The sequence below is a fragment of the Cervus elaphus genome, chromosome 5 (genome assembly GCF_910594005.1).
Source record: "Cervus elaphus chromosome 5, mCerEla1.1, whole genome shotgun sequence".
In the NCBI taxonomy this organism is placed as follows: domain Eukaryota; kingdom Metazoa; phylum Chordata; class Mammalia; order Artiodactyla; family Cervidae; genus Cervus; species Cervus elaphus.
In genome coordinates, this window is record NC_057819.1 from 9,717,724 (window position 1) to 9,728,440 (window position 10,717).

At 52.3% G+C, this 10,717-nt stretch overlaps 1 protein-coding gene across 2 annotated transcripts in view; it reads right to left on the minus strand.

Moving 5' to 3' along the window:
- Window positions 1–7,105, minus strand: part of HNF1A (HNF1 homeobox A) — a 20,213-nt gene extending 13,108 nt beyond the window's left edge. The window contains exon 1 of one of the 2 annotated variants that reach the window (XM_043901593.1): window positions 3,942–7,105. In XM_043901593.1, coding sequence (XP_043757528.1) covers window positions 3,942–4,273 — 332 coding nt within the window. In that variant the 5' untranslated portion in view covers window positions 4,274–7,105. The remainder of the gene's footprint in view (window positions 1–3,941) is intronic. The other variant, XM_043901594.1, reaches the window with a different exon arrangement.
- Window positions 7,106–10,717: the final 3,612 nt, after the last annotated feature.

Sequence of the window (10,717 nt, forward strand, 5' to 3'; positions counted from 1 at the left end):
GGTCAGGGTCAGGCACACAGTAAGTGCTCAGTAAGTGGAATGGTATTGTTACCACCACCACCTCCATCATCACCATCCACAACCTAGCCCTGGGGCCTCCCAGCCCCACGGCAGACGGAAGAGGACTCAGGTGGAGATCTGCCCATATCTCCCTCCTCCCACCTGCTGCCGGTTCTGGAGTCCCTCAGAGGTTTGAGACTTTGGGCCTCTTGCTCACGGGCCCATGGGATTTTGGTGGGTCCAAGGTTGCAGAGCTGGGAGACCAGCCTGAAGGGCCATTTATCTGGAGGGGAGCCGAGTTCTCAGCGTGAACCCCAGCTCTACCACTCATCCTCCAGGTGGCTCTGAGAAGTTGCTTAGCCTCCATGTGCCTCAGTTTCCTCAACCGTGATAGGGGCCTAATAATATTTCATAGGTTATCAGGAGGAGAAAATGAGTTTTATGCATCTGTAAGCCCTTCATAAGCCCTAGGGGACTTCCCAGGTGGCTCAGTGGTAGGGAACCTGCCTGCCAATGCAGAAGACACAGGTTCGATCCCTGGGTCGGGAAGATCCTCTGGAGGAGGAAATGGCAACTCACTCCAGTATTCTTGCCTGGGAAATCTCATGGACAGAGGAGGCTGGCGGACTACAGCCCGTAGGATCTCAGAGTCGGACATGACTTGGTGACTGAGCCTGCAAGTACGCATGAGCCATAGAGCACTGCATGGAAGTCAGTCAGTGGTTAACAGTGAGACTGATGGGGGAGGGTGAGGAGGGGGATGAACGTGTCAAAGACGGGCATGCGGCCTCAAGGTGCTATGTCAAGTGTGGAGGACTTGGGTCCAAGCCCCAGCCTTACTACTTTGTAAGACTACCTCGGGCAGGTCACTTTGCCTCTCTGAGCCATGGTTTGCTCATCTGTAAAATGGGACCACTGATAATAGCAGTCGTTTGTTGCACTTACATGCTGTTTAACCCTGTGGGTAAGCGTTATGATCAGCTCTGCCTTGCAGAGAACACTGTGGCTCAGAAAACTGAAACGGCCTGCCCCAGCCGAGCTGGGGGTCAAGTCCAGGCAGGCTGGCCTCAGTCAGGGGTGTCAGATTGTCCCACCTCAGCCTCTGTCTTCCCGCGTCTCCGGGCCTTGGTGCTGCCCGATGGAGAGGATCAGAGACCCTCGAGTTTGAGCCGCTCAGGGATAGGAGGGCCTAGGAGGACGCTCAGGAAGAAGCCCTGAGACAGGCTCCTCCCTTGGCCATAGCAGCAGATGTCCCCAGGGCTCAGAGAAACCTAGTTGTCACTCATTCATTCATGAAGAGTATCAGCTACTGGGCTGGAGATCAGGGGTCTGAGTGGTGAACACAGCTCTGGAAGGGCTTTGGTAGTCATGGCCCGAGACAGAAAACAGATCAATAAGATGATCATAAGTAATGATACATTTCAGGAGAAAGTCAACAAAAAATAGGGGAAGAGAGAGTGATGATGCTGGGACCTACCTTTAGATGGGGTGATCAGGGAGGGCCTCCCCGACGGGGTGATATTGGAGCAAAAGGGGGAAAGAATTGGTCATGGGAAGATCTGGAAAGAAGGTTCCAGGGAGAAGGTACAGCACGTGCAAAGGTCCTGAGGTGGGAATCAGTGAAGTCAGTGTAGTGTTAAGTGGAGGACAGTGGTAGCAGGGGGAGAGGTACCTGAGGAAGAGGTCAGGGAACCAGGGTGGGCGGGGAGTGTGAATTTTACTCATTGTCCAGGTCAGGGAGACCAAGGCAGGATGAGAAGAGACATGTCCAAGGTAACACTGGGTCACACCTGGCTTCCTGGGGAAGTCCTACCCCTTCGCCATCCTTTCCAGCCTCAACTTCCCCCACCACCCAGGGCGGTCATGGGGGTCCCCCACCCCTCTGCAGCCTGTGTCCTGAGGCCCAAGGCCCCACTTTCCCCCCTCAGGGCGTTTTCAGATCCCTTTTGTTACCTGAACAATAAGTAACCCAGGTAGTTAGTTATAAACTCCGCAGGAACAAGGAGCTGGTTGATAATTTATAGCAACATCTCAAATTTAAATGGAAAGTAAATAGCATGCTGTTAGCATTAAAGAAAACCCAATCGGGGCGGGAGGCAAGCACTCCAGCTTCCTCGCAGCTTGGGGCACCTCGCTCTCTCCCCAGCCCCTTCTTCCAGCTGCATGTCAGACCCGGGCCCCTCCGGGCCCCTCTGCGCCACTCTGCTTCTCCAGGTCTCTGTCTCCATCTCCCGAGATGCGCCCCCCACCCCCCATCTCTTCCTTCTTGTCTCCCCTCTCTCCCTCCGCCTCCAGGTCTCTGCTGGTCCCCAGGGAGCACTTTGACCCCTGCTTCCCGCTCGCGTGCTGTGGATCAAGCCTTCCCGTCCACCCACCATCCTACTGAAGGGGCTACTGGTCAAGAGGCCCCACCCAGCCAGGTAAGGCCTTTGCTACCCCACTTGCCCCCTACACCCCCCTGAAAGCCCCCAGGCCCATCTGGGGCCCTGAGCAGTTCTGGCCCAGCCCCACCCTGTCCGGTTGCCCTCTCCCTGGGTCTGGTGATGCCTGACTCTATGCCCCTCCCCTGCAGCCCAGCAGGGCCCTTTGCCCTCCTCCTGCCTACCAACTCAGGGGGCCCTGGCTGCTCCCCTGCCCCCTCCCCGGCCCTCAGAAGGCCTGGCAGGCCCTGAGGGCTCCCTGAGGGATGGATCCCGCCCTCCCCCACCCCAGGCTGGGATCCGGACCTTGGACAGAAAAGAGATAGTCTTTGGGAACTCTTCCTCAGCAACCCATCCCTCCCCCCCAGTCACCCCCAGTCGCCCCCAGCTCTGACCCCGGTCCTGGCGATGGAGGGCACCCAAAAGAGGGACGTGGAGCCCCAGCTGGGTGGCCTTAGTCCAGCTCCTTCCCCTCTCTGAGCCCCAGTTTCCTTTCCTCATCCTTATCTGTATGTAGCTTCCTCCAGAGTTTATCTCAACATTGCCCAAAATGACACCTGTGAAACCTTAGCCCGGCACCCCTCCCCGGGCTGTTAGGAGGCAGGTTACAGAGCCTCGGAGGGGGGGGCTGTCCCTGCAGCCCCCAGGCTCCCCTTCCCTCACCTCCAACCTCCCCCACCCCCGCCTAGGGGGGAAGTCAGAGTTGGCTCAGGCCTCCCCAGGCCACCAGCCCTACAAGTTAATGATCACAGGCCTTATCAGAGCCTTTTGCCATTTATAAATTTATAAAACAAAAGAGAAATAATAAAACTCGTGGGTAATTAGTAACCAGCTCAGCTCTGCTGAGGAGAGGGGAGCAGAGGGCTCAGACCCACCCCGTCCTCCGGGAGATGGGTAAAGCCACCCCGTGGGTGGGGGTACAGAGCGGGAGGCTTCTAGCTGTACCTGCTGGTGATGGGGGGGCCTGAGGCTGTGCTGGAAAGGGGAGCAGCTCCCCTCCTGAGGCTCCATTTCCAGCAGGTAAGAAAGACCTGGGTTCTCCCGGCTGAAAGCTCGAGTTCTGGGGAGACCAAGGGGACCCCCCAAAACCCCAGCCAGGGGTGTGCCCTGATGTTTAGCAGGGAAGTTAGGATTGGGGGACTAGAAATGCGCCTGATAGCTAAAAATTCCCACCACCAGCCCTTCCCCGGTTCTCTCCCCGGGTATTCAAATTGTGGATTCTCTGCTTGCTCCCATCTTGGGCTTCCCCTGTGGGGCATGCCCCACTTCCCAAGCTCTGGGCTGGAAGCCTTGGCTCATGGGGACGGGACCCTGCAGAGGGCCAGATCGGGCGCTGGAGACTCCAACCTCCAAGCCAGAACCCCCCTCCTACCACCTCCAAGCTCTAACGGACCCTGTCCCCGTCACGACAACCAGGCTATAGCCCATGGGACTCTGGACTGGGAAGGGCTGGGCAGAAGCCGAGGGTGAGTCCCTCTCTCGGGGCTCCTTGGGGGCGGGGGACAAGGGAGGGGTCCTTACTGCAGCAGGGTCTCCACCACGGCCTTCTGGTGGGCCGCCTCCTCCGGGCTGAGGCTCTCCAGCTCCTTGAGGATGGGTGGTGTGAAGTCGTCCCCATCGTCATCCGTCTCGTCCTCCGAGCCCCTGGCCTCCCCCAGCCCATTGGGCAGCTCGGCCAGCTCCCCTCGGCCACCGCCACTGCCGCAGGACTCCCCCTTGTCCAGGGGGCCATCTCCAGCCAGCAGGTAGGGCCCAGGCTCACCCAGCGCCTGGATCAGCGCCTCTTTGCTCAGGCCTGACTCGAGCAGGGCCGCCAGGAGCTCCGTCTGCAGCTGGCTCAGTTTAGAAACCATGGCTCCAGTAGCGCCGGGCCACGCGGCCCAGGGCCACCGAGCCGGCCGCCTCCCCCGACCGCGTGGGCTGGCTCCGTGCTGGCCGGCCCGCAGGCAGGCCCCAGCCAGGCTCCTTGTACCCGCTGCCCCCCCAAACCCCACTAGCCAAGCCCTGTGGGCACCCCCAACCCCCAACCCTGGCCCCAGTGGCCAGTGAATCAGGGCCCCTGCCCGCTCTGTTTACATTGGAGCTGGGGAAATTCTCCAAGGTTCATATTTATCCGTGTGCTTAGCGAAGGGACTGAACTTTGGACTTCACCCTGCGCGGTGCAGGCCTCATGGCAGAGCAGAGAGTGGTAGAGCCGCGGCCTTCCACGGGAATGGGCAGAGTGGAGGTGGGGGAGGCGGCGATGGGGGACCCACACAGCTGGGGCGCAAGGAGCTGGGAACCGGGGAGTCCTCCGGGTGACCAGCATCCAATCCCACCCCCTCAGGACCTCGTAGTGGGTCAGGCTGGAGCCAGAGAACCAAAACGCAGGTTCCCCTTGGGAACAGAAGCAGCAAGGATTTCCAGGCTGTTGGGCCAACTCTCCTCATGGGCAGGGGATGGTCACATCCATCTGGGGACGCTCCCCACAGCCAGCCCGGGCACCAGGCCTTCCCAGGAGGAAAAACGCGTTGGCTCACGTCTGCTGTGGACCGGGTCTGTAACTCACTTCATTACCTCCGTGAAGCCCCCTAACAGCTGTGAGTGGGCACAGGGATTATGCCCATTTTACAGAGGAGGAAATTGAGGTTCTGTGAGGGTAAGCAACTCACCCAAAGTCACACAGCTAGCAGGGACAGGACCTGCAGGGTGGAAGCAGGGTGAGACTACTCAAGTTCTTGACTCAGGCGCAAATTTCAAGGGGATGATGGAAGAACTCAGTAAATCTAGGTAAAATAATAGTTTATATAAGGATATTAAAAATTCTAAATTAATGCAAACCTTAAAATAATTTAAAAGAAATGTCCACACAAAAGCCTGCACATGAATGTTCACAGCAGAATAATTCACCATAGCCAAAAAATAAAAAAAACATAAATATGCATCATGGAAAGAATGCATAGAAAAAAAATCTGGTCCATCCATACAATGGCATATTATTTGACCATAAAAAGGAGTGAGGGCTTCTCTGATGGCTCAGCATCCATCTGCCACGCAGGAGACACAGGAGACCTGGGTTCGATCCCTGAGTTGGGAAGATCCCCTGGAGAAGGAAATGGCAACCCCCTCCAGTATTCTTGCCTGGAGAATCCCATGCACAGAGGAGCCTGGTGGGCTACAGTCCGTGGGGTCGCCAAGAGTTGGACACGACTGAGCATACACAGCAAAAAGGAGTAAAGTCCTGATTCATACTACAATAGGTGTCAGTCTGGAAGACATTATGCTAAGTGAAAAGAAGCCAGACACAAAAGGCCATCTATTTGTACGACCCCACGTATAGGGAACATCCGGAATAGGCAAGTCTATATGGGTCAGAAAGTGGATTCATGGCCACCAGGGTTTGGAGGGATGGGGGTGGGGACAGGGAATGGCTACTTGGTGGGAGCAAGGTTTCTTTGGGAACGATGGAAATGTTCTAATATTGATTGAGTGATGTTACACAACTCTGTGACTTTACTAAAAACCGCTGAATTTTGCACTTTAAATGGACAAACTTTATAATATATGAATAAAATATATTTCTTAATTAATGCCAAAAATCTGATGAACAAAAAATATCAAATTTTAAATAGCGGCAGGTTCCAGCCCTCCCTCACTTCCCAATGATCCCAGCGCTGGACAAAAACTCATCCTCACACCCCCTGACCCACCTCTTCCCTTTTCCAGTAAGAGCCTGGACAAAACTTCCTGCTGTCTGTTCCCTGGGGTGGCCGTAAGCCCCCAGAACGAGGGGTGCACACCGTTGCCTGGAGTGGGCAGGGTGGTCCTGAGGCTCCCCCAGGCTGGGGCACCTCTCAGGGGTCTGTGGAACCTGGGTCATGCTTGCCAACAGTGGAAGGGAGAAGGTGGCATGTGGCCAGGAGGCTCTCGAGGCAGACCAGGCCAGGCCAGCAGAGGGAAAAGGGTGCTGGCCAAGTCTTCATTTTTGCGCTCACTTGACGCATCCAGCAACCATCAAGTCCATGTGGCCATTGAGCACCTGAAATGTAGCTGATGCCTCTGGCCGAAACAACAATATTTTAGGTGAAAGTTTTTAATTTTTGTGTGTGTGTGTGTGTATTTAAAAAAAAAATTTTGGCCACACTCCAGTGGCCTATGGGACCCCTAGTTCCCCAACCAGGGATTGAACTCATGCCCCCTGCATTGGAAGCAAGGAGCCTTAACCACTGGACTGCTGGGGAAGTCCCAAAAGTTTTTAATCTTAAAACTACATTTTTGAACATTTTACATTAAAAATTAGAAACCTTAATTTCACTCATTTCTTTTTACTGTTATAATGGTACCACTGGAAACGTTTAAATCACATTTATGGCTCACATCCTATCTTTATTGGACTGTACCACTCTGTAATTTACTTACGTTGCTGTTGTTATTCAGGCGTATCCCACTCTTCGCGACCCCATGGACCGCAGCACGCCAGGCTTTCCTGTCCTTCACCATCTCCCAGAGTTTGCTCAAATTCATGTCCATTGAGTCGGGATGATGTTTGTATTTTACGGTCTGTCTGCCTCTGCTAGGATGTCCGCCTCACTCCTCCCAGGGCTGGGCTTTTGTCTGTCTTGTTCACTCCCAGTGCTTAGACTGTTGCCCCATCCACTTAGTAGGCAATCAATAAATATTCATGGAATGAATACATTTCATTGCACACCAACCACGTATACTTAGCTCTGCACTAAGCTTTAGTAATGTATGAAATGCTCAGAACCACTCTACGAAGCAGGTACTGTTGTTCCCATCCTGCGGAGGAGAAAACAGAGGCTCAGAGGGGTGGAACAGCTTGCTCAGAGTCCCCCTAGAGCCTGGCAGTCTCGATGCACAGGATGGTGCTGGCAATTGCCCCTCGGGAAAGTGGGACCCCCCCACACATTTCTTCCAGCGCTTCCCTTTATCTCTAGCATAAGTAGCTTTGGGGTCAGGCAGCTCACCGCTGGCGGCAGAATCCTCAAGTCCAGCCGAAGTTCTGGGAGGATGCCGCGGGCTGTCACCTCGTGGTTCTCCCCCTGGTTACCCCCTCCAGGAAGCTGCTTGCCACCTGCAGCTGCCCCTCGGAGACTCTCACCTAGAAGGTGGAGCCGGATTGGGTGAGACCTGGATGCCCAGCAAGACATTTTTTTTTGCCACACCAAGAGGCATATTCCTCCACCAGGGATCTTAGTTCCTTCACCAGGGATCGAACCTGCGCCCCCTTCAGAGGAAGCACAGTCTTCGCCACTGGACCACCAGGGAAGTACCATGGCATGACTTTTAAACTCCTTAACTTCTGGGGCCCCAGCAGCCAGGTGCCTGAGCCAGTGACTCAGGGACGGAAGGTGGATTTAGTTGGGAGGGGGACCAAGGGGAGTGGGGAGATCCTCCAGGGTGTCTAAGGAGAGAGGCCCCCCCCCCAGGGCCCAACTTCAGCTCCCACTGCACACAAAGGCTATTGTCCTGGGCCCCATGAGTAGGGCTCCTGCTCTTCAATGAGAAGGGTGTCAGATAGCGACGCTTGGCAAGCAGAAAGGGATGAATCCAGGCCCCAATCTGCCCTTCTTCACAATCAGGGGACACATCTGAATGGACAAAGAGGTGGGAGAGGCATTTTGCCTTCTTGAAAATCACATGGGACCTAGTGTGAATTTCACGGACCCCCCGCACACACCCTAACCCCAATGGGTGGCCTCAGGCGACGATTTTGCCTTTATTGACTTATGTATAAAACAGAGGTATAGATCTCCAACTTTTTATACCTAATGCAAGTATTCCAAACTTTCTTGGTTCTAGGCACCCTCAATGTCTCAGTAATTTTTTTTTTAATGGCAACCCCTACTTCCTTTTTAATGGCCTCCCCACTTCCCTGCAAAAAAACAAAAACAAAAACAAAAACCCAACAGTTATGTTTAGTAAGTAAGTGAGGTCAAAACAGTTAAGTATTTACGTCAACTTAGTTGCCACTTGAGTGAAGTGAAAGTCACTCAGTCGTGTCTGACTCTTAGCAACCCCATGGACTTTACAATCCATGGAATTCTCCAGGCCAGAATATTGGAGTGGGTAGCCTTTCCCTCCTCCAGGGGATCTTCCCAAACCAGGGATTGAACCCAGGTCTCCCACATTGCAGGCAGATTCTTTACCAGCTAAGCCACGGAAGATTCTTTACCAGGGAAGAAGCCCTTGAGTATGCATGTAAATTAAAAGAAAAATAATATTTTAGCTTCTTCAGTTCAATGCAGTTGCTCTCAGTCATGTCCAACTCTTTGTGACCCCCATGGACTGCAGCACACCAGGCTTCGCTGTCCATCACCAACTCCCAGAGCTTTCTCAAAGTCATGTCCACTGAGTCAGTGATGCCACCCAACCATCTCATCCTCTGTCGTCCCCTTCTCCTCCCACCTTCAATCTTTCCCAGCACCAGGGTCTTTTCAAATGAGTCAGTTCTTCGCATCAGGTGACCAAAGTATTGGCGTTTCAGCTTCAACATCAGTCCTTCCAATGAACACCCAGGACTGATCTCCTTTAGGATGGACTGGTTGGATCTCCTTGCAGTCCAAGGGACTCTCAAGAGTCTTCTCCAACACCACAGTTCAAAAGCATCAATTCTTCTGTGCTCAGCTTTCTTTATAGTCCAACTCTCACATCCATACATGATTACTGAAAAAATCATAGCTTTGACTAGACTGACCTTTGTTGGCAAAGTAATGTCTTTGCTTTATAATATGCTGTCTAGGTTGGTCATAGCTTTTCTTCCAAGGAGCAAGCATCTTTCGATTTCATGGTTGCACTCACCGTCTGCAGTGATTTTGGAGCCCAAGAAAAGAAAGTCTGTCACTGTTTCCACTGTTTTCCCATCTATTTGCCATGAAGTGATGGGACCAGATGCCATGGTCTTTGTTTATTGAATGTTGAGCTTTAAACCAACTTTTTTACTCTCCTCTTTCACTGTCATCAAGAGGTTCTTTAGTTCTTCTTCGATTTCTGCCATAAGGGGGATGACTTCTTCCTGTCTGAGGTTACTGATATTTCTCCCTGCAATCTTGATTCCAGCTTGTGCTTCATCCAGCCCGGCATTTCACATGATTTACCTGCATATAAGTTAAATAAACAGGGTGACAATATACAGCCTTGATGTACCCCGTTCCCAATTTGGAACTAGTCAGTTGTTCTATGTCGAGTTCTAACTGTTGCTTCTTAACCTGCATACAGATTTCTCAGGAGGCAGGTCAGGTGGTCTGGTATTCCCATCTGTTTAAGAATTTTCCACAGTTTGTTGTGATCCACACAATCAAAGGCTTTGGCATAGTCAATAAAACAGAAGTAGATATTTTTCTGGAACTCTCTTGCCTTTTCTATGATCCAACGGATGTTGGCAATTTGATCTCTGGTTCTTCTGCTTTTTCTAAATCCAGCTTGAACACCTGGAAGTTCTTGGTTCACGTACTGTTTCTTCTTAAATAATCCTGAGTATGTACTAATGAAATAAGTGGATTTATTGGGCTCTATACAACTGCTCAAACCTGGGAATTATATTGACCATGAGCCCCTTCATTTCTTGTCCCACAATAATTTTTACGTGAAACTTTTTTTAAAAAAATCATAACAACTGCCATAAACCCAGCTTCACAGAGTTATGACATCTAACATTCAAATTGCAAATTACCCTGACCTGGTACTTTGAACGCTGGCCGACAGATGTCGCTGTGTGTTTCTTTCAAAAATCCTCTAAAATATTCTGTGGTGCCCAGGGGCACCTGGAGGCCCAGTTTGGGAACTGCAGACCTAAGAGATGATCTTGAACAGAGGGTGTTCAGTAAAATGTAGTTGTGAACTTTATCACCGTTCTCACCTACTGCGTGAGCAGATGTTTGCAACATTCTGGCAAGACATAGGCTTCAACTTAGGAAGCAGCACAAGAGGGGTGCCCTGTCATCCAATCTCAGGGCTCTCTTGGAATTTAATTACCACCCCCACCAACCCCACCTCAGAACGCATCTGTTTTCATTCTCAGACTGTTCTTCCTCCCAGCCCCACTGCCCTTTAACCTTTATTGAACAGTCGCTGCTATATGCAATTTTCATGCTTTTTTCACTTAACCTCTCAGCAGCCTCATGAGGTAGGTACTTTTAGCCCCATTTTACAGATGAGCAAACTGAGGCTCTAGAAGGCTATATACTGCCCATCTAGTGCTTGGCAGAGCTAACTTTGAACCCAGATCTCCCTGATGTCAGAACCCAAGCCCTTGACCACTATTCCACGCCACCCTGCCTTTGAGGTAGTTCACACTTGCT